Source organism: Ranitomeya variabilis, chromosome 8 (genome assembly GCF_051348905.1).
Source record: "Ranitomeya variabilis isolate aRanVar5 chromosome 8, aRanVar5.hap1, whole genome shotgun sequence".
Taxonomy (NCBI): domain Eukaryota; kingdom Metazoa; phylum Chordata; class Amphibia; order Anura; family Dendrobatidae; genus Ranitomeya; species Ranitomeya variabilis.
In genome coordinates this window covers 215,704,228-215,727,815 of record NC_135239.1, presented here as the reverse complement: position 1 = coordinate 215,727,815, position 23,588 = coordinate 215,704,228, and the positions used below count along the sequence as shown (strand labels likewise).

General features: G+C 52.4%; 1 protein-coding gene across 8 annotated transcripts in view; it reads left to right on the top strand.

The window, feature by feature from the left end:
- Positions 1–23,588, top strand: part of CACNA2D2 (calcium voltage-gated channel auxiliary subunit alpha2delta 2) — a 208,470-nt gene that overhangs the window by 159,030 nt on the left and 25,852 nt on the right. For all 8 annotated transcript variants that reach the window (XR_013218499.1, XR_013218503.1, XR_013218500.1 and 5 more), the window contains exons 9-22: positions 2,766–2,816; positions 3,402–3,501; positions 4,859–5,017; positions 13,844–13,951; positions 14,024–14,102; positions 14,181–14,230; positions 15,618–15,707; positions 16,189–16,272; positions 16,364–16,447; positions 16,521–16,595; positions 17,661–17,732; positions 19,233–19,304; positions 19,492–19,553; positions 19,899–19,975. Coding sequence is in view for 1 of the 8 variants with exons in the window: in XM_077277026.1 (XP_077133141.1) it covers positions 2,766–2,816; positions 3,402–3,501; positions 4,859–5,017; positions 13,844–13,951; positions 14,024–14,102; positions 14,181–14,230; positions 15,618–15,707; positions 16,189–16,272; positions 16,364–16,447; positions 16,521–16,595; positions 17,661–17,732; positions 19,233–19,304; positions 19,492–19,553; positions 19,899–19,975 (1,163 nt within the window). In the remaining 7 variants the exon portion in view is untranslated. The remainder of the gene's footprint in view (positions 1–2,765; positions 2,817–3,401; positions 3,502–4,858; positions 5,018–13,843; positions 13,952–14,023; positions 14,103–14,180; positions 14,231–15,617; positions 15,708–16,188; positions 16,273–16,363; positions 16,448–16,520; positions 16,596–17,660; positions 17,733–19,232; positions 19,305–19,491; positions 19,554–19,898; positions 19,976–23,588) is intronic.

The window sequence follows — 23,588 nt, the reverse complement described above, 5'->3', positions numbered from 1 at the left end:
CATCGTCTGTCTCCGTCTCTCCCACCTCTGTGCACCTCTGTCCAATTTTCATTTCACGCATCACTGCTACTGGAAAATGCCTCAAATAACGGAGAGAGCGCCTTGAGACGCTCGTGTGTACATAGTTATGTATATGTTCTGTCGCTGCCGCAGCTTCGTGTTTTTATTAGAGGAGTGCGATTTAGTTGGTAAACACCAAGCGAAGTTTGTCACGAGTGCGGAAGGGTGAGAGATACAACAGCCAACGTGTGAAGAATGGTGCGGTCTCACCTGGAAACCATCCACCAACAGGCACCAAACACTGACCAAAGGGGTGAGGCTACACAGCCTCAATATTCTGATCAATCTCTCGCGTAACCACACCAAGAAAATGGCTGCAGGTGTGAGCGGAAAGGTAGACGAACGTGGGAGCGAGCGGAAAGTTAGACGAACGTGGGAGCGAGCGGAAAGGTAGACGAATGTGGGAACGAGCTTAAAGATAGACGAACATGGGAGTGGGCAGAAAGGTAGATGAATGTGGGAACGAGCGGAAAGGTAGACGAATGTGGGAACGAGCGGAAAGATAGACGAACATGGGAGCGAGCAGAAAGGTAGACGAACATGGGAGCGAGCAGAAAAGTAGACGAATGTGGGAGCGGGCGGAAAGATAGACGAACATGGGAGCGAGCCGAAGGGTGGATGAATGTGGGAACAAGCGGAAAGATAGACGAACATGGGAGCGAGCAGAAAGGTAGACGAATGTGGGAGCGGGCGGAAAGATAGACGAACATGGGAGCGAGCAGAAAGGTAGACGAATGTGGGAGCGGGCGGAAAGATAGACGAACATGGGAGCGAGCAGAAAGGTAGATGAACATGGGAGCGAGCAGAAAAGTAGACGAATGTGGGAGCGGGCGGAAAGATAGACGAACATGGGAGCGAGCAGAAAGGTAGATGAACATGGGAGCGAGCAGAAAAGTAGACGAATGTGGGAGCGGGCGGAAAGATAGACGAACATGGGAGCGAGCCGAAGGGTGGATGAATGTGGGAACAAGCGGAAAGATAGACGAACATGGGAGCGAGCAGAAAGGTAGACGAATGTGGGAGCGGGCGGAAAGATAGACGAACATGGGAGCGAGCAGAAAGGTAGACGAATGTGGGAGCGGGCGGAAAGATAGACGAACATGGGAGCGAGCAGAAAGGTAGATGAACATGGGAGCAAGGAGAAAAGTAGATGAATGTGGGAGCGACCCGGAGACAGATGAACCGTGAGAGCGAGCAGGAGACATGGAGACAAACGATCATGAGAGCGAGCAGGAGACATGGAGACAGATGAATGTGAGAGCGAGCAGGAGACATGGAGACTGATGAACATAAGAGCGAGCAGGAGACATGGAGACAGGCGAATGTGAGAGCGAGCAGGAGACATGGAGACAGGCGAATGTGAGAGCGAGCAGGAGACATGGAGACAGACGAATGTGAGAGCGAGCAGGAGACATGGAGACAGATGAATGTGAGCAAGCAGGAGACATGGAGACAGACGAATGTGAGAGCGAGCAGGAGACATGGAGACAGATGAATGTGAGAGCGAGCAGGAGACATGGAGACAGACGAATGTGAGAGCGAGCAGGAGACATGGAGACAGGCGAATGTGAGAGCGAGCAGGAGACATGGAGACAGGCGAATGTGAGCAAGCAGGAGACATGGAGACAGACGAATGTGAGAGCGAGCAGGAGACATGGAGACAGATGAATGTGAGATCAGGAGACATGGAGACAGACGAATGTGAGAGCAAACAGGAAACATGGAGACAGACGATCATGAGAGCGAGCAGGAGACATGGAGACAGACAAATGTGAGAGCGAGCAGGAGACATGGAGACAGGCGAATGTGAGAGCGAGCAGGAGACATGGAGACAGACGAATGTGAGAGCGAGCAGGAGACATGGAGACTGACGAATGTGAGAGCGAGCAGGAGACATGGAGACAGACGAATGTGAGAGCGAGCAGGAGACATGGAGACTGACGAATGTGAGAGCGAGCAGGAGACATGGAGACTGACGAATGTGAGAGCGAGCAGGAGACATGGAGACAGACAAATGTGAGAGCGAGCAGGAGACATGGAGACAGACAAATGTGAGAGCGAGCAGGAGACATGGAGACAGATGAATGTGAGAGCGAGCAGGAGACATGGAGACAGGCGAATGTGAGAGCGAGCAGGAGACATGGAGACAGACGAATGTGAGAGCGAGCAGGAGACATGGAGACTGACGAATGTGAGCAAGCAGGAGACATGGAGACAGGCGAATGTGAGAGCGAGCAGGAGACATGGAGACAGGCGAATGTGAGAGCGAGCAGGAGACATGGAGACAGACGAATGTGAGAGCGAGCAGGAGACATGGAGACAGACAAATGTGAGAGCGAGCAGGAGACATGGAGACAGACGAATGTGAGAGCGAGCAGCAGATATTGGGACACGGAGGAGATGAGCAAGTTTTGCTTGTCGCTATCTCAGTGTTTCAGTTGTCGCCATTTTTTCGTTGGCGGCGTACGAGCGGTAATATTGATATGTGACGCTCCGCCGTTCCACAGACAGAACTTTCTGCGGTTGTTCCGGCCACCTTGTTACATCCGTCCCCGGGGAGCAGAGTAGTAATTAGCACATAAAAGGACACTAGCCCGGTGAATTCAGTCTATTATTCCCTGTTATCAGCCCTTTTTCCTGACAGCCCTGCAGTCTGATCACTGTGGACGATCGCGATGGGCCTCACTCTCTGATCTGTCCTTCAGGTACATCCAGGGGGCGTCCTCCCCGAAGGACATGGTGATCATAGTGGATGTGTAAGTATGACGGAGCCGAGATGTTCCTGCGAGTCCTCCTGTAAATCTGCGGTACACGGGTACTGGCCGCTGCTCTGTACCGCGTCGCTCCGTCCTCCCCCATTGTCATTACCTTGCAGTGTGAGTGTCAGGCGTTAACCTCCGGAGCAGACGTTCCTCCGCGCTGCGGCCGCTCTCCTTCACGTGTTTCTTTCTGAATCAATTGATTTGTTAATTCCGGTGAGCGGCTCAGTGTCGGCGGCGCGCGCCAGTAATGTAGAGGTGTCATGTCCGAACTCACCGCCAAATTATACAGTGTCGCTGCATGATGTCCGATACAGAGCCGGCAATGTAATGAGGCTCCGGCCGCCGGCACCGATCCTGGGCAAGGATTCTACCAAATAATGGATTCGTCTTAGATAGGGACTGTGTCCTGCCCTCGCGCCTGTCACTTTGGTCCAGGAATATAATGCCAGAGCGGCAGTGAAGACTGACACCTCCACAAAGAAGCATGAGAGTGGGGAAGTGGTGGAGCTGTGCAGCCGCACGGGTGTTACTGCGGGGAGACCCTGTGTGATTGCTGTATGTCATGTGCCTGTGTCACAGGAGCGGCAGCGTGAGCGGTCTCACCCTGAAGCTGATGAAGACGTCGGTCATGGAGATGTTGGACACTCTGTCTGATGATGACTATGTGACCGTGGCTTCGGTAGGTGCCCCCATAATGTGGTGCTGTGCAGGGATTGGGAGCGGCGCTGTACCCGGTGCTGTGCCTTCTGCTGCTCCTAGTGCTGTACACTGCAGTGTACCTGGCGTCCTGGATCTGTACCCTGCGCTGTATCTGGTGCTGTACCCTGCGCTATACCCGGTGCTCTACCCTGCACTGTATCTGGTGCTGTACCCTGCAATGTACCTGGTGCTGTACCCTGCGCTATACCCGGTGCTGTACCCTGCAATATACCCTGTGTCCTGGTGCTGTACCCTGCACTGTACCTGGTGTTGTACCCGGTGCTGTGCCTTGTGTTGCTCCTAGTGCTGTACACGGCAGTGTACCTGGCGTCCTGGCGCTGTACCCTGCACTGTACCTGGTGCTGTACCCTGCAATGTACCCTGTGTCCTGGTGCTGTACCCTGCAATGTACCTGTCGTCCTGGTGCTGTACCCTGTACTGTATCTGGTGCTGTACCCTGCACTGTACCCTGTGTCCTGGTGCTGTACCCTGCACTGTACCTGGTGCTGTACCCGGTGCTGTGCCTTGTGTTGCTCCTAGTGCTGTACACGGCAGTGTACCTGGCGTCCTGGCGCTGTACCCTGCACTGTACCTGGTGCTGTACCCTGCAATGTACCCTGTGTCCTGGTGCTGTACCCTGCAATGTACCTGTCGTCCTGGTGCTGTACCCTGCAATGTACCTGTCGTCCTGGTGCTGCACCCTGTACTGTATCTGGTGCTGTACCCTGCGCTGTACCCTGTGTCCTGGTGCTGTACCCTGCAATGTACCTGGCGTCCTGGCGCTGTACCCTGCACTGTATCTGGTGCTGTTCCCTGCAATGTACCCTGTGTCCTAGGGCTGTACCTGGCGCTGTACCCTGCACTGTACCTGGTGCTGTACCCTGCGCTATACCTGGTGCTGTACCCTGCACTGTACCTGGTGCTGTACCCGGTGCTGTACCCTGCACTGTACCTGGTGCTGTACCCTGCTATGTACCCTGTGTCCTGGCGCTGTACTTGGTGCTGTACCCTGCACTGTACCTGGTGCTGTACCCTGCACTGTACCTGGTGCTGTACCCTGCGCTATACCCGGTGCTGTACCCTGCACTGTACCTGGTGCTGTACCCTGCTATGTACCCTGTGTCCTGGCGCTGTACTTGGTGCTGTACCCTGCAATGTACCCTGTGTCCTGGCGCTGTACCTGGCGCTGTACCCTGCACTGTACCTGGTGCTGTACCCTGCGCTATACCCGGTGCTGTACCCTGCACTGTACCTGGTGCTGTACCCTGCGCTATACCCGGTGCTGTAGCCAGCGCTGACATTCTCTACATCATAATTGTTATTTGCATTGTCCGTAGTTTCATGAGAAGGCCGAGCCCGTGTCCTGCTTCCGGCAGCTGGTCCAGGCCAACGTAAGGAATAAAAAAGTGATCAAAGACGCCGTGCACGACATGGTGGCACGAGGAACCACGGACTACAAGGCGGGATTTGAATACGCCTTCAGCCAACTCCAAAATGTGAGTAACAGTAAGAACAGCATGGCGGCCGAGGTGTGATGACTAGTCGCTGGTGGACCTAACAGGCAGTACATCACCAGCAGGGGTCACCATTACATGCAGTACATCACTATCACCAGCAGACGTCACCATTACATGCAGTACATCACTATCACCAGCAGGGGTCACCATTACATGCAGTACATCACTATCACCAGCAGAGGTCACCATTACATGCAGTACATCACTATTACCAGCAGGGGTCACCATTACCTGCAGTACATCACTATCACCAGCAGGGGTCACCATTACATGCAGTACATTACTATTACCAGCAGGGGTCACCATTACATGCAGTACATCACTATTACCAGCAGGGGCCACTATTACATGCAGTACATCACTATTACCAGCAGGGGTCACCATTACCTGCAGTACATCACTATCACCAGCAGGGGTCACCATTACATGCAGTACATTACTATCACCAGCAGACGTCACCATTACATGCAGTACATTACTATCACCAGCAGGGGTCACCATTACATGCAGTACATTACTATCACCAGCAGACGTCACCATTACATGCAGTACATCACTATTACCAGTAGGGGTCACCATTACATGCAGTACATTACTATTACCAGCAGGGGTCACCATTACATGCAGTACATCACTATCACCAGCAGGGGTCACTATTACATGCAGTACATCACTATTACCAGCAGGGGCCACTATTACATGCAGTACATCACTATCACCAGTAGGGGTCACCATTACATGCAGTACATTACTATTACCAGCAGGGGTCACCATTACATGCAGTACATCACTATTACCAGTAGGGGTCACCATTACATGCAGTACATCACTATCACCAGCAGACGTCACCATTACATGCAGTACATCACTATTACCAGTAGGGGGTCACCATTACATGCAGTACATTACTATTACCAGCAGGGGTCACCATTACATGCAGTACATCACTATCACCAGCAGGGGTCACTATTACATGCAGTACATTACTATCACCAGCAGACGTCACCATTACATGCAGTACATTACTATCACCAGCAGGGGTCACCATTACCTGCAGTACATCACTATCACCAGCAGGGGTCACCATTACATGCAGTACATCACTATCACCAGTAGGGGTCACCATTACATGCAGTACATTACTATTACCAGCAGGGGTCACCATTACATGCAGTACATCACTATTACCAGTAGGGGTCACCATTACATGCAGTACATCACTATCACCAGTAGGGGTCACCATTACATGCAGTATATCACTATCACCAGCAGACGTCACCATTACATGCAGTACATCACTATTACCAGTAGGGGGTCACCATTACATGCAGTACATTACTATTACCAGCAGGGGTCACCATTACATGCAGTACATCACTATCACCAGCAGGGGTCACTATTACATGCAGTACATTACTATCACCAGCAGGGGTCACTATTACATGCAGTACATCACTATCACCAGCAGGGGGTCACCATTACCTGCAGTACATTACTATTACCAGTAGGGGTCACCATTACATGCAGTACATCACTATCACCAGCAGGGGTCACTATTACATGCAGTACATTACTATCACCAGCAGGGGTCACCATTACATGCAGTACATCACTATCACCAGTAGGGGTCACCATTACATGCAGTACATTACTATTACCAGCAGGGGTCACCATTACATGCAGTACATCACTATCACTAGCAGGGGTCACTATTACATGCAGTACATCACTATGACCAGCAGGGGGTCACCATTACCTGCAGTACATCACTATCACCAGTAGGGGTCACCATTACATGCAGTACATCATTATCACCAGTAGGGGTCACTATTACATGCAGTACATCACTATCACCAGCAGGGGTCACCATTACATGCAGCACATCACTATCACCAGCAGAGGTCACCATTACATGCAGTACATCACTATTACCAGCAGGGGTCACTATTACATGCAGTACATCACTATTACCAGTAGGGGTCACCATTACATGCAGTACATTACTATTACCAGCAGGGGTCACCATTACATGCAGTACATCACTATCACCAGCAGGGGTCACTATTACATGCAGTACATTACTATCACCAGCAGGGGTCACCATTACATGCAGTACATCACTATCACCAGTAGGGGTCACCATTACATGCAGTACATTACTATTACCAGCAGGGGTCACCATTACATGCAGTACATCACTATTACCAGCAGGGGTCACTATTACATGCAGTACATCACTATCACCAGCAGGGGGTCACTATTACATGCAGTACATCACTATGACCAGCAGGGGGTCACCATTACCTGCAGTACATCACTATTACCAGTAGGGGTCACTATTACATGCAGTACATCACTATCACCAGCAGGGGTCACCATTACATGCAGTACATCACTATCACCAGTAGGGGTCACTATTACATGCAGTACATCACTATCACCAGCAGGGGTCACCATTACATGCAGCACATCACTATTACCAGCAGGGGTCACTATTACATGCAGTACATCACTGTTGTGAATTTACCTTTTGGCTCCCTCTAGTGGCTACTAGTGATTTGACTCTGGGTATGTCATTCATCCCTTGTATGCTCACCTGGGTCGTTAGGTCAGGGGTGTTGCTATATAAGCTCCCTGGACCTTCAGTTCAATGCCTGGCAACGTTGATATCAGAGCTAATCTGTAGTGCTCTTGTCTACTGATCCTGGTTCCTGCTTGATTAAGCTAAGTCTGCTTTCTTGCCTTTTGCTATTTGTTTTTGTTTGCATTTTTGTCCAGCTTGTATATAATCTGTTTCCTGACCTTGCTGGAAGCTCTAGGGAGGCTGGTGTTCTCCCCCCGGGCCGTTAGACGGTTCGGGGGTATGGTCAACCCAGTTACCACTGCCCTATGAGCTGGATTTTTGTACTTCGCAGACTTGCTGATATCTCTGAGACCCTTGCCATTGGGGTCATAACAGTTTGCCAGGCCAGTATTAAATGTTAAATGCATTGCAGAAGCGGGATTATAAGAAAGAAAGTTCTGAGTTTTTTTTTCTCTCTCTCTTTTTTTTTTTCTTTTCCCCTTTACCTCTGAGTGGCTTGTGTTTGCTGCAGACATGAATGTCCAGACCTTGATTACAAGTGTGGACCAGCTGGCTACTCGTGTGCAGGGCATACAAGACTATGTTACCAGAAATCCTAAGTCAGAACCTAAGATTCCGATTCCTGAACTGTTTTCCGGAGACCGATTTAAATTTAGAAATTTCAGGAATAATTGTAAATTGTTTTTGTCCCTGAGACCCTGTTCATCTGGAGACTCCGCTCAGCAAGTAAAAATTGTTATTTCGTTCTTACGGGGCGCCCCTCAGGATTGGGCTTTTTCGCTGGCGCCAGGAGATCCGGCATTGGCTGATCTTGATGCGTTTTTTCTGGCGCTCGGTTTACTTTATGAGGAACCCAATCTTGAGATTCAGGCAGAAAAGGCCTTGCTGTCTATGTCTCAGGGCCAGGACGAGGCTGAAGTGTATTGCCAAAAATTTCGGAAATGGTCCGTGCTGACACATTGGAACGAGTGTGCACTGGCCGCTAATTTTAGAAATGGCCTTTCTGAAGCCATTAAGAATGTTATGGTGGGTTTTCCCATTCCCACAGGTCTGAATGATACTATGGCACTGGCTATTCAAATTGACCGGCGGTTGCGGGAGCGCAAAACCGCAAATTCCCTCATGGTGTTGTCTGAACAGACACCTAATTCGGTGCAATGTGATAGAAAAACCGCAAATTCCCTCATGGTGTTGTCTGAACAGACACCTGATTTAATGCAATGTGATAGAATCCTGACTAGAAATGAGCGGAAAATTCATAGACGCCGGAATGGCTTGTGCTACTACTGTGGTGATTCTACACATGTTATCTCAGCATGCTCTAAACGTATAGCTAAGGTTGTTAGTCCTGTCACCGTTGGTAATTTGCAACCTAAATTTATTCTGTCTGTAACTTTGATTTGCTCACTGTCGTCTTATCCTGTCATGGCGTTTGTAGATTCAGGTGCTGCCCTGAGTCTCATGGATCTGTCATTTGCTAAGCGCTGTGGTTTTACTCTTGAACCTTTAGAAAATCCTATTCCTCTTAGGGGTATTGATGCTACACCATTGGCAGCAAATAAACTGCAGTATTGGACACAGGTTACCATGTGCATGACTCCTGAACACCGCGAGGTGATACGTTTCCTGGTTTTACATAAAATGCATGATTTGGTTGTTTTAGGGCTGCCATGGTTACAGACCCATAATCCAGTCCTGGACTGGAAGGCTATGTCAGTCTCAAGTTGGGGCTGTCGTGGTATTCATGAGGATTCCCTGCCTGTGTCTATTGCTTCTTCTACGCCTTCGGAAGTTCCGGAGTATTTGTCTGATTATCAGGATGTCTTCAGTGAGTCTGAGTCCAGTGCACTGCCTCCTCATAGGGACTGTGACTGTGCTATAGATTTGATCCCAGGCAGTAAATTTCCTAAGGGAAGACTGTTTAATCTGTCGGTACCTGAACATACCGCGATGCGTTCATATATCAAGGAGTCTCTGGAAAAAGGACATATTCGTCCGTCTTCTTCCCCTCTTGGTGCGGGATTCTTTTTTGTGGCAAAAAAGGACGGATCTTTGAGACCTTGTATTGATTATCGGCTTTTAAATAAGATCACTGTCAAATTTCAGTATCCTTTACCGCTGTTGTCTGACTTGTTTGCCCGGATTAAAGGTGCCAAGTGGTTCACCAAGATAGACCTTCGTGGTGCGTACAACCTTGTGCGCATTAAGCAAGGTGATGAATGGAAAACCGCATTCAATACGCCCGAAGGTCATTTTGAGTACTTGGTGATGCCTTTTGGGCTCTCCAATGCGCCTTCAGTTTTTCAGTCCTTTATGCATGATATTTTCCGAGAATATCTGGATAAATTTTTGATTGTTTATCTGGATGATATTCTGGTTTTTTCTGATGATTGGGACTCGCATGTGGAGCAGGTCAGGATGGTTTTTGAGATTCTGCGTGAAAATTCTTTGTTTGTAAAAGGCTCAAAGTGTCTTTTTGGTGTACAGAAGGTTCCCTTTTTGGGGTTCATTTTTTCCCCTTCTGCTGTGGAGATGGATCCAGTCAAGGTCCGAGCTATTCATGATTGGACTCAACCCTCGTCAGTTAAGAGTCTTCAGAAGTTCTTGGGCTTCGCTAACTTCTACCGTCGTTTTATCGCAAATTTCTCTAGCGTTGTTAAACCGCTGACGGATATGACCAAGAAAGGCTCTGATGTAGCTAACTGGGCTCCTGCTGCCGTGGAGGCTTTCCAGGAGTTGAAACGCCGGTTTACTTCGGCGCCTGTTTTGTGCCAGCCTGACGTCTCACTTCCCTTTCAGGTTGAGGTGGATGCTTCGGAGATTGGGGCAGGGGCCGTTTTGTCGCAGAGAGGCCCTGGTTGCTCTGTTATGAAACCTTGTGCCTTTTTCTCTAGGAAGTTTTCGCCTGCCGAGCGAAATTATGATGTGGGCAATCGGGAGTTGTTGGCCATGAAATGGGCATTTGAGGAGTGGCGTCATTGGCTCGAGGGTGCTAAGCATCGTGTGGTGGTCTTGACTGATCACAAAAATCTGATGTATCTCGAGTCTGCTAAACGCCTTAATCCGAGACAGGCCCGCTGGTCATTGTTTTTCTCCCGCTTTGATTTTGTTGTCTCGTATTTACCAGGTTCAAAGAATGTGAAGGCCGATGCTCTTTCTAGGAGCTTTGTGCCTGATGCTCCTGGAGTCGCTGATCCTGTTGGTATTCTTAAAGATGGAGTTATCTTGTCAGCTATTTCTCCGGATCTGCGACGTGTGTTGCAGAGATTTCAGGCTGATAGGCCTGAGTCTTGTCCACCTGACAGACTGTTTGTCCCGGATAAGTGGACCAGCAGAGTGATTTCCGAGGTTCATTCCTCGGTGTTGGCAGGGCACCCGGGAATTTTTGGCACCAGAGATCTGGTGGCCAGGTCCTTTTGGTGGCCTTCCTTGTCAAGGGATGTGCGGTCATTTGTGCAGTCCTGTGGTACTTGTGCTCGAGCTAAGCCTTGCTGCTCTCGTGCCAGCGGGTTGCTCTTGCCCTTGCCTGTCCCGAAGAGACCTTGGACACACATCTCTATGGATTTCATTTCTGATCTTCCGCTATCTCAGGGCATGTCCGTTATCTGGGTGATATGTGATCGCTTCTCCAAGATGGTCCATTTGGTTCCTTTGCCTAAGCTGCCTTCCTCTTCCGATCTGGTTCCTGTGTTTTTCCAGAACGTGGTTCGTTTACACGGCATTCCTGAGAATATTGTGTCAGACAGAGGATCCCAGTTTGTTTCCAGGTTCTGGCGATCCTTTTGTAGTAGGATGGGCATTGATTTGTCGTTTTCGTCTGCTTTCCATCCTCAGACTAATGGACAGACGGAGCGAACTAATCAGACTCTGGAGGCTTATTTGAGGTGTTTTGTCTCTTCTGATCAGGATGATTGGGTGACCTTCTTGCCGTTGGCTGAATTTGCCCTTAATAATCGGGCTAGTTCCGCCACCTTGGTTTCGCCATTTTTCTGCAACTCTGGTTTCCATCCTCGTTTTTCCTCGGGACATGTGGAGCCTTCTGACTGTCCTGGGGTGGATTCCGTGGTGGATAGGTTGCAGCGGATCTGGGGGCATGTGGTGGACAACTTGAAGTTGTCACAGGAGAAGGCTCAGCGCTTTGCCAACCGCCGCCGCGGTGTGGGTCCCCGACTTCGCGTTGGGGATTTGGTATGGCTGTCTTCTCGATTTGTTCCTATGAAGGTCTCCTCTCCCAAATTTAAGCCTCGCTTCATTGGTCCTTACAAGATATTGGAAATCCTTAATCCTGTATCCTTTCGCCTGGATCTTCCTGTGTCGTTTGCTATTCACAATGTATTTCATAGGTCCTTGTTGCGGCGGTACATTGTGCCTGTAGTTCCTTCTGCTGAGCCTCCTGCTCCGGTGTTGGTTGAGGGCGAGTTGGAGTACGTGGTGGAAAAGATCTTAGATTCTCGTCTCTCCAGGCGGAGGCTTCAGTACCTGGTCAAGTGGAAGGGCTATGGTCAGGAGGATAATTCCTGGGTGGTCGCCTCTGATGTGCATGCGGCCGATTTAGTTTGTGCCTTTCACGCCGCTCATCCTGATCGCCCTGGTGGTCTTGGTGAGGGTTCGGTGACCCCTCACTAAGGGGGGGGTACTGTTGTGAATTTACCTTTTGGCTCCCTCTAGTGGCTACTAGTGATTTGACTCTGGGTATGTCATTCATCCCTTGTATGCTCACCTGGGTCGTTAGGTCAGGGGTGTTGCTATATAAGCTCCCTGGACCTTCAGTTCAATGCCTGGCAACGTTGATATCAGAGCTAATCTGTAGTGCTCTTGTCTACTGATCCTGGTTCCTGCTTGATTAAGCTAAGTCTGCTTTCTTGCCTTTTGCTATTTGTTTTTGTTTGCATTTTTGTCCAGCTTGTATATAATCTGTTTCCTGACCTTGCTGGAAGCTCTAGGGTGGCTGGTGTTCTCCCCCCGGGCTGTTAGACGGTTCGGGGGTATGGTCAACCCAGTTACCACTGCCCTATGAGCTGGATTTTTGTACGTCGCAGACTTACTTGTTTCTCTGAGACCCTCGCCATTGGGGTCATAACACATCACTATTACCAGCAGACGTCACCATTACATGCAGTACATCACTATCACCAGCAGAGGTCACTATTACATGCAGTACATCACTATCACCAGTAAGGGTCACCATTACATGCAGTACATCACTATCGCCAGTAGGGGTCACCATTACATGCAGTACATCACTATCGCCAGTAGAGGTCACTATTACATGCAGTACATTACTATCACCAGTAGGGGTCACCATTACATGCAGTACATCACTATCACCAGCAGGGGTCACTATTACATGCAGTACATTACTATCACCAGTAGGGGTCACCATTACATGCAGTACATCACTATTACCAGTAGGGGTCACCATTACATGCAGTACATCACTGTCACCAGCAGGGGTCACCATTACATGCAGTACATCACTATCACCAGCAGGGGTCACCATTACATGCAGTACATCACTATCACCAGCAGGGGTCACCATTACATGCAGTACATCACGATCACCAGTAGGGGTCACTATTACATGCAGTACATTACTATCACCAGTAGGGGTCACCATTACATGCAGTACATGACTATCACCAGCAGGGGTCACTATTACATGCAGTACATCACTATCACCAGCAGGGGTCACCATTACATGCAGTACATCACTATTACCAGCAGGGGTCACTATTACATGCAGTACATCACTATCACCAGCAGGGGTCACCATTACATGCAGTACATCACTATTACCAGCAGGGGTCACTATTACATGCAGTACATCACTATCACCAGCAGGGGTCACCATTACATGCAGTACATCACTATTACCAGCAGGGGTCACTATTACATGCAGTACATCACTATCACCAGCAGGGGTCACCATTACATGCAGTACATCACTATTACCAGCAGGGGTCACTATTACATGCAGTACATCACTATCACCAGCAGGGGTCACCATTACATGCAGTACATCACTATTACCAGCAGGGGTCACTATTACATGCAGTACATCACTATCACCAGCAGGGGTCACCATTACATGCAGTACATCACTATTACCAGCAGGGGTCACTATTACATGCAGTACATCACTATCACCAGCAGGGGTCACCATTACATGCAGTACATTACTATCACCAGCAGGGGTCGCACTCATCAGTCTCTTTCCTCAGACAAACGTCACTCGTGCGAACTGTAATAAGATGATTATGATGTTCACGGACGGCGGGGAGGATCGGGTGCAGGATGTTTTCGAGAAATACAACTGGCCAAACAAGACCGTAAGTCACCGTCCATTATAAGGCCAGACGCCGTGTGTTACCCTGGTCGCATAGACTGTCCTCTCCCCGTAGGTTCGTGTCTTCACGTTCTCAGTCGGACAGCACAACTATGACGTCACCCCCCTGCAGTGGATGGCCTGCGCCAACAAGGGTGAGTGCGCCGCCGGATCTGGGCGGGTCCGGGATGGCGTCACCTGTGTGCCGCGTCTCACAGTCTTCATTTTTGCAGGTTACTATTTTGAGATCCCGTCTATCGGGGCGATCCGCATAAACACTCAGGTACCGGGGATGTGTGGGGGTCAGGGGTCGTCTATGATGGGGTGCAATGGTATTGCAAGTGTTGGGGTGCTTCATTTATTGTGGTTCACCTGGCGTAGGGGTTGCGGTGCCCCCTGTGAGTTAGGGAGCCTCCTGTGTGTTGGGGTGCCCCATGTATTGTTGGGGAGCCTCCTATATTGAAGGGGTGCCCCCTGTATGATGGGGAGCCTCCTGTATGTTGAGGAGTAACCTTGTATGTTGGGGTGCCTCCTGTATGTTGGGGTGCCTCCTGTATGTTGGGGTGCCCCCTGTATGTTGAGGAGCCTCCTGTATGTTGGGGAGCCTCCTGTATGTTTGGGAGCCTCCTGTATGTTGGGGAGCCTCCTGTATGTTGGGGTGCCTCCTGTATTTTGGGGAGCCTCCTGTATGTTGGGGAGACTCCTGTATGTTGGGGAGCCTCCTGTATGTTGGGTGTCCCCTGTATGTTGGGGAGCCTCCTGTATGTTGGGGTGCCTCCTGTATGTTGGGGAGCCTCCTGTATGTTGGGGTGCCTCCTGTATGTTGGGGAGCCTCCTGTATGTTGGGGAGCCTCCTGTATGTTGGGGTGCCTCCTGTATTTTGGGGAGCCTCCTGTATGTTGGGGAGCCTCCTGTATGTTGGGTGTCCCCTGTATGTTGGGGAGCCTCCTGTATGTTGGGGTGCCTCCTGTATGTTGGGGAGCCTCCTGTATGTTGGGGTGCCTCCTGTATGTTGGGGAGCCTCCTGTATGTTGGGGTGCCTCCTGTATGTTGGGGAGCCTCCTGTATGTTGGGCTGCCCCCTGTATGTTGGGGAGCCTCCTGTATGTTGGGGTGCCTCCTGTATGTTGGGGAGCCTCCTGTATGTTGAGGAGCCTCCTGTATGTTGGGGAGCCTCCTGTGTGTTGGGGTGCCTCCTGTATGTTTGGGTGCCTCCTGTATGTTGGGGAGCCTCCTGTATGTTGGGGTGCCTCCTGTATGTTGGGGAGCCCCCTGTATGTTGAGGAGCCGCCTGTATGTTGGGGAGCCTCCTGTATGTTGGGGTGCCTCCTGTATGTTGGGGAGCCCCCTGTATGTTGGGGAGCCTCCTGTATGTTGGGGAGCCTCCTGTATGTTGGGGAGCCTCCTGTATGTTGGGGAGCCCCCTGTATGTTGGGGTGCCTCCTGTATGTTGGGGTGCCTCCTGTATGTTGGGGAGCCTCCTGTATGTTGGGGAGCCTCCTGTATGTTGGGGAGCCTCCTGTATGTTGAGGATCCTCCTGTATGTTGGGGAGCCTCCTGTATTTTGGGGAGCCCCCTGTATGTTGGGGAGCCTCCTGTATGTTGGGGAGCCTCCTGTTATCTGTTGATGTTTCATGATTTGCTTTTCCTTCTCGGTTTTGGGGGACTCAGGAATATCTGGACGTTCTCGGGCGCCCAATGGTTTTGGCTGGAAATGAAGCAAAGCAAGTTCAATGGACGAACGTCTACCAGGATGCGCTGGTGAGAAGCGCAATGACCCCCATAGACCCTGGCCTGGTGCCCCCCCCCATAGATCCTCACCTGGCGCCCGCATACACCCTGGCCTGGCGCCCCCTTCATAGACCCTCGCCCAGTGCCCCCATAGACCCTCGCCCGGCACCCCTGTAGACCCTCGCCCAGTGCCCCCTGTAGACTCTTGCCCGGCCCCTTCATAGACCCTCGCTTAGCACCCCTGTAGACCCTTGCCCAGCGCCCCCCATAGACCCTGGCCCGGCCCCCCACAGACCCTCGCCCGGCGCCCCTCATAGACCCTCACCCGGCCCCCCGCCCCCCATAGACCCTTGCCCAGCGCCCCCCCATAGACCCTCACCCGGGCCCCCCCCCATAGACATCGCCCAGCGCCCCACATAGACCCTCGCCCGGCCCCCCCGTAGACCCTTGCCCAGCGCCACCCATAGACCCTCGCCCGGCACCCACCGTCCGCTCACCCTCTTCTTCGCAGGGTCTGGGTCTGGTGGTCACTGGGACGCTGCCTGTATTTAACCTGACGTCTTCTGGACCCGATGACTCTGGAAATCCCAGCAAGGTGAGGACTCCCGCGAGCGGCCATGTCATTCCTGATCGTCATGTAACGATGGCCTCCTGGTTGTGACCCGCCACCTTCCTGTCGCCCTCAGAGCCGGCAGAACCAGCTGATCCTCGGGGTTATGGGCATTGACGTCGCCCTGGACGATATCCAGAGACTGATGCCCCGTTACAGCGTAGGTGACCGGGGTGGGGGGTGAGGACTCGGGTTCCTTCTTCCCAGCTGTAATTCTGGGGTCTCTTCCACAGTTGGGCGCCAATGGTTACATGTTCGCCATTGACCTGAACGGCTACGTCCTGCTCCATCCCAACCTGAAGCCACAGGTAAGAGGCCGTCCAGCGCGAGGGTGATGTGCACGGCGGCGTCTGTCCAGTGACTGTAAGGCCATGTTCACACTTTGCGGGTTTTACCGCGGAAGCGCAGCAGTTTCCATTGCGTTTACATGTAAACCCTATGGAAGCCGCAATCCGCAGTGCACATGCTGCGGGAAAAACCGCGCAGAAACGCAGCGGTTTACATTCCGCAGCATGTCACTTCTTTTGTGCAGAATCGCTGCGATTCTGCACCCATAGGAATGCATTGATCCGCTAACTTCCCGCATGGGGCAGTGCCCACGTTGCGGGAAGTAAGCGGATAATGTGCGGATGGTACCCGGGGTGGAGGAGAGGAGTCTCTCCTCCAGGCCCTGGGAACCATATTAGTGTAAAAAAAAGAAATAAAATAAAAAATAATGCTATACTCACCTCTCAGCGCTGCACGCGGCCGGCTGGTATCAGGGTTGCTGTGCGAGCAGGACCTGTGGTGACGCCGTGGTGACATGACCGTGACGTCACGAAGGTCCTTCTCGCACAGCATCTTTGGAACCGGAGCGCCGACTGCAGCGCCGAGGAGATCGGGACGTCAGAGGGTGAGTATAACCATGTTTTATTATTTTTAACATTACTATTGATGCTGCATATTGCTGCTATGCAGCATCAATAGTATAGGAGTAATCCCACAGCGGAAACCGCAAAACAAACTGCGATAAATCTGCAGGGATAACCGCAGCGGTTTTGCCCTGCAGATTTATCAAATCCGCTGCGAGAGAACCCGACCTAGGTGTGCACATAGCCTAAGAAGTCTACAGGCCCCAGTAAGATCCACCAAGAAGAAACATTCAGGACTGTTTCCTCTTTAACGTCGGCCATAATTACATTTAAGTGGAGAGAAATATCTCAAATTATTCTTCTTTGTGGTATTTTTTTTAAATGTTAAAAAACCTGACATTTCCCAGGGGTGTGTAGACTTTTTATATCCACTGTATGTAACATTGTGGCGCTCCGTCCGATGAGACCTCGGCTCAGCACAGTTTCCATCTCTGGTGACTTTCCGGCTTCTCATCCTTCCAGGTCATTAACTTCCAGGAGCCGGTGACCCTGGATTTCCTGGATGCAGAACTTGAGGATGAGAACAAGGAGGAGGTGAGTGTTCTCTGCTCTGTGCCCCCCCCCCCCCCCCCCCCCGACGTCTGCCGCTCTGTGCCCCCCCGACGTCTGCCACTCTGTGCCCTCCCGATGTCTGCCGCTCTGTGCCCCCCGACGTCTGCAGCTCTGTGCCCCCCAACGTCTCCGGCCCTGTGCGCCCCCCCCCAACATCTGCTTCTCTGTGCCCCCCGGCGTCTGCCACTCTGTGCCCCCCAGCGTCTGCCGCTCTGTGCCCCCCGGCGTGTGCTGTTCTGTGCCCCCCAACGTCTTCGGCTCTGTGCCCCTCAGTGTCTGCTGCTCTGTGCTCCCCGGCGTCTGCCGCTTTGTGTCCCCCGGCGTCTGCCGCTCTGTGCCCCCCCCCCCCCCAGCGTCTGCCACTCTGTGTCCCCCCCGGCGTCTGCCGCTCTGTGCCCCCCCCCGACGTCTGCAGCTCTGTGCCCCCCAACGTCTCCGGCCCTGTGCGCCCCCCCCCCCAACATCTGCTTCTCTGTGCCCCCCGGCGTCTGCCACTCTGTGCCCCCCAGCGTCTGCCGCTCTGTGCCCCCCGGCGTGTGCTGTTCTGTGCCCCCCAACGTCTTCGGCTCTGTGCCCCTCAGTGTCTGCTGCTCTGTGCTCCCCGGCGTCTGCCGCTCTGTGCCCCCCCCGGCGTCTGCCGCTCTGTGCCCCCCCCGGCGTCTGCCACTCTGTGTCCCCCCGGCGTCTGCCCCTCTGTGCTCCCCGGCGTCTGCCCCTCTGTGCTCCCCGGCGTCTGCCGCTCTGTGTCCCCCGGCGTCTGCCGCTCTGTGTCCCCCGGCGTCTGCCGCTCTGTGTCCCCCGGCGTCTGCCGCTCTGTGTCCCCCGGCGTCTGGCGCTCTGTGCCCCCCCGGCGTCTGGCGCTCTGTGCCCCCCCGGCGTCTGGCGCTCTGTGCCCCCCCGGCGTCTGGCGCTCTGTGCCCCCCCGGCGTCTGGCGCTCTGTGCCCCCCCGGCGTCTGGCGCTCTGTGCCCCCCGGCGTCTGGCGCTCTGTGCCCCCCGGCGTCTGGCGCTCTGTGCCCCCCGGCGTCTACCGCTCTGTGCCCCCCGGCGTCTGCCGCTCTGTGCCCCCCCAGCGTCTGTCGCTCTGTGCCCCCCCCCCCCCCCCCCGACGTCTGCCGCTCTGTGCCCCCCGACGTCTGCCGCTCTGTGCCCCCCGGCGTCTGCTGCTCTGTGCCCCCCGGCGTCTGTCGCTCTGTGCCCCCCCCCCCCCCGACGTCTGCCGCTCTGTGCCCCCCGGCGTCTACCGCTCTGTGCCCCCCGGCGTCTGCCGCTCTGTGCCCCCCCGGCGTCTGTCGCTCTGTGCCCCCCGGCGTCTGCTGCTCTGTGCCCCCCGGCGTCTGCCGCTCTGTGACCGACGTCTACCGCTCTGTGCCCCCCGGCGTCTGCCGTTCTGTGCCCCCCCCCCGACGTCTGCCGCTCTGTGCCCCCCCGGCGTCAGCGGTATTGGCTCTTGTGTGTTTATCATCCCTTTGTCTTTCACCAGATCCGCCGGCGGATGATTGATGGGCTCGAAGGTCATCAGTTTATCCGGACGCTGGTGAAATCACTGGATGAGGTACGGAGTGGGCACCGGAGCTGGTGGTGTGGTGGGGACATTTGGGGTGGGGACAGTGTAGAGGGGACACTTGGGCAGTGTATGGTCAGTCACTATGAGGACGGGGTGAGGTTATGGCGGGGGGGACCGATGAGACGACGTGATTGTTGCCGTGGTTCTGTCACATCGCTGTGTTATCTGCCCCCAGAGATACATTGATGAAGTGGAGCGGACCTACACCTACGCCCCAATCCACAGCACTAACTACAGGTGAGCTGAGAGCCGGCTCCCAGGGGCCACAATCACTGCAGATGCCCTAAGTTCTTCACGGGATTTCGGCCGCTGACACCACAATGCCCCGCACTCCCATAATGCCCCTCTCTGCCCATGGCCAGGGTGCTGCTGCCATCTTGTGGCCAGGTAGAGGAGCCGCGGCGGCTCTCCATGACTGGGGTGTCCTCTGTGTGCACAGTGACGTGTCGTATTTGGCTGCTGAGCTCTGAACCTGTAGTAACATGTTCTCTTCCCTCTCCCCTTGTTCCTTGTCCGCCCCCACTCTCCGGCTACTCTCCCGGACCCCCGTCCCCCCATTCTCTCCCGCTCCTGATGCCGCAGCCTGGGTCTGGTGTTGCCTCTGTACAGCTCCTATTACCTCCGCGCTAATCTGAGCGATCAGATCCTGCAGGTTCAGTGTAAGTTCCCCCTTTGCTTGTGTGTCTCCCAGTGCGTCCCCTTTTCCTGTCCCCCAGCTCACGCCTGCCCCCGGCCATCCCCCAGATTTGTCATTGTTCAGGGGGGACATGTCTGGGGGTGAGGGCAGAAGTTGGCAGCATGCGGAGCCTGGCAGTCACTCGCTGCCCGGGAGGTGTGTGCATGACGCTCTCTGTCCATCGGATCCATAATGGATGTCTTTCAGTTCAATTCATTCAGAATAATCTTTGCTCAGATGCTTCTGTCTCTTCCTGTCTTACCAGCACTCTCGTACACTCTGCCGCTCTCACCAGCACTCTCGTACACTCTGCCGCTCTCACCAGCACTCTCGTACACTCTGCCGCTCTCACCAGCACTCTCGTACACTCTGCCGCTCTCACCAGCACTCTCGTACACTCTGCCACTCTGACCAGCACTCTCGTACACTCTGCCGCTCTCACCAGCACTCTCGTACACTCTGCCACTCTGACCAGCACTCTCGTAAACACTCTGCCGCTCTCACCAGCACTCTCGTACACTCTGCCGCTCTCACCAGCACTCTCGTACACACTGCCGCTCTCACCAGCACTCTTGTACACTCTGCCGCTCTCACTAGCACTCTCGTACACACTGCCACTCTCGCCAGCACTCTCGTACACTCTGCCGCTCTCACCAGCGCACTCTCGTACACTCTGCCGCTCTCACCAGCACTCTCGTACACTGTCGCTCTCACCAGCACTCTCGTACACACTGCTGCTCTCACCAGCACCCTCGTACACTCTGCCGCTCTCACCAGCACTCTCGTACACTCTGCCGCTCTCACCAGCACTCTCGTACACTCTGCCGCTCTCACCAGCACTCTCGTACACTCTGCCGCTCTCACCAGCACTCTCGTACACTCTGCCGCTCTCACCAGCACTCTCGTACACTCTGCCACACTCACCAGTGCTCTCATACACTCTGCTGTTCTCCAGTGCTCTCATACACTGCCATTCTCCAGCACTCTCGTACACTCTACCAATCTCCAGCGCTCTTATACACTCTCCAACAATGTCGTACACTCTGCCAGTTTCTCCAACACTCTTGTACACTCTCATACACTCTATAGCTCTCTCCAGCACTTTCATATTCTCTGCCACTCAAATTAGAGCTCTAGTACACTTTACTGCTCTCTCCAGCACGCTCCTACTCTAGCACTCTCACCAGCACTCTCATACTCTTTGCTGCTCTCACTTGCACCCTCATACACTCTACCACTCTCTCCAGCACTCTCATATACTGTACCACTCTCTCCAGCACTCTCATACTCTACCACTTTCTGCAGCACTCTCGTACTCTCCCACTCTCTCCAGCGCTCTCATACACTCTGCTGTTCTCCAGCGCTGTCATACTCTGCCATTCTCCAGCACTCTCCCACTCTCCAGCGCTCTTGTACGCTCTCCCACTCTCCAGCACTCTTACACTGCCGTACTCTCCAGTACTGTCGTACACTCTGCCACTGTCTCTAGCGCTCTCATACACTCTGCTGTTCTCTTTAGCACTCTCGTAAACTCTGCCGCTCTCTCCAGCGCTCTCGTACACTCTGCCACTCTCCTTCGCTGTGGTACACTTTGCCGCTCTCTCCTGCACTCTCGTACACTCTGCCGCTCTCTCCATCCCTCCCGTACACTCTGCCACTCTCTCCAACACTCTTATACACTCTGCTGCTCTCCTTTTCTGTGGTACACTCTGCCGCTCTCTCCACCAGCACTCTCGTACACTCTGCCGCTCTCTCCAGCACTCTCACCAGCACTCTCATACTTTTTGCTGCTCTCACTTGCACCCTCATACACTCTACCACTCTCTCCAGCACTCTCATATACTGTACCACTCTCTCCAGCACTCTCATACTCTACCGCTTTCTGCAGCACTCTCGTACTCTCCCACTCTCTCTAGTGCTCTCATACACTCTGCCGTTCTCCAGCGCTCTCATACACTCTGTCGTTCTCCAGCGCTCTCATACACTGCCATTCTCCAGCACTCTCGTACACTCTACCAATCTCCAGCGCTCTCGTATGCTCTCCAGCGCTCTCGTGCTCTCTCCCCCTCTCCAGCGCTCTTACACTGCCGTTCTCTCCAGCACTGTCGTACACTCTGCCACTGTCTCTAGCGCTCTCGTACATTCTGCTGATCTCTCCAGCAATCTCATACACTCTGTTGCTCTCTCCAGCACTCTCGTACACTCTGCCGCTCTCCATCCCTCGCGTTCACTCTGCCGCTCTCCTTCGCTGTGGTACACTCTGCCGCTCTCTCCAGCACTCTCATACTCTGCCGCTCTCTCCAGCACTCTCATACACTCTGCCACTCTCTCCAGCGCTCTCGTACACTCTGCCGTTCTCTCTACCAGCGCTCTCGTACATTCTGCCACTGTATCCAGCGCTCTCGTACACTCTGCCGCTCTCTCCATCCCTCGTGTACACTCTGCCACTCTCTCCAGCACTCTCATGCGCTCTCCTACACTCTGCCACTTTCTTTACTGCCAGTTCTTCTCACTTTTTACCTTCTTCACTGCTATCCTTTTTCTTTCACTTCTTCTCTTCTTTCTTCTTTCTCTTCTCTCTTCCTTTCTCCATTTCCCCTTTTTACTTATTTTTCTGCCTTAATCTTCCTCTTTTCTTTCTTACCTCTCTTCTTCCTTTCTCTCTCATTCCTCTTTTTCTTTTTCTTCTATTCTTACCTTTTCTTTCATTTCTTCTTCCACTTTTTCTTTCTTTTCTTACCTCATATGTCTCTTCTCTTCTCCCCTCCTCTCTTTCTCTATTTTCTTCTCTCATCTTTCTTATCTTTTTCTTCCACTCCATCTCCTTTCTTTCTCTCCTTTCTTCCTTCCTTCTCTCTACTTTTATTTTCTTATTTCATCTTTTTCTCTTTTTAGTTCTTTTTTCTCTATCACACCGCCTTCTCTTTTCCTTTCCTCCTTTCTTCTTCCTTATCGTGTGCTCTTCCTTCCTCTTATTTTTCTATTGTTCTTCCTCTAGTAACATTTCCTTTCTTTTATCTTCACCCTTAGTCTTTCTCTCTTGTTTCTTTTTTTCTCTTCTCCAATCCTCTACTCTTTTCTTCTTCCTTCTTTTTTTTCTTTCTGTGTTGTTCACATTCTTTTCCCTTCTTCTTTTCTCCCGTCTTTTTCCCTTCTCTTCACCCTTTTTCTCCTAGGTTCCTCTTCTCTTTTCTTTTCTTCTTTCTTGTTAATCTTCCTCTCTTCTCTATCCCATCTTTGTCTTTTCTCTCTGGCTTCTTTTCTTTCTTCCACATTCCTTTTCTCCCTTCCTCATTCTGTTTTCTATTCTTGTTCCTCTTCCTTTCTCTTCTTTCTTCCATCTCTGCTGTTTTCCCCTCCCCTTATTCCTTCTTTCTTGTTCATCTTTCTCTATTCCTTCTATTTTTCCTCTTCTTTCTCATTTTACTTTCCTCCATTTTTACTCTATTCGCTCTTTTTTTCCCTTCTTCTCTTTTCATTTTGCTTTCTTCTCTCTCATCGTTCTCTTTTCCCAATCCTCTGTTCCTTCTCTTTTTACTCTTTTTTTATGCTCTTCTCTTCTATTTCTTCCTTCTCTTCTTTCTCTTTCCCTGTTG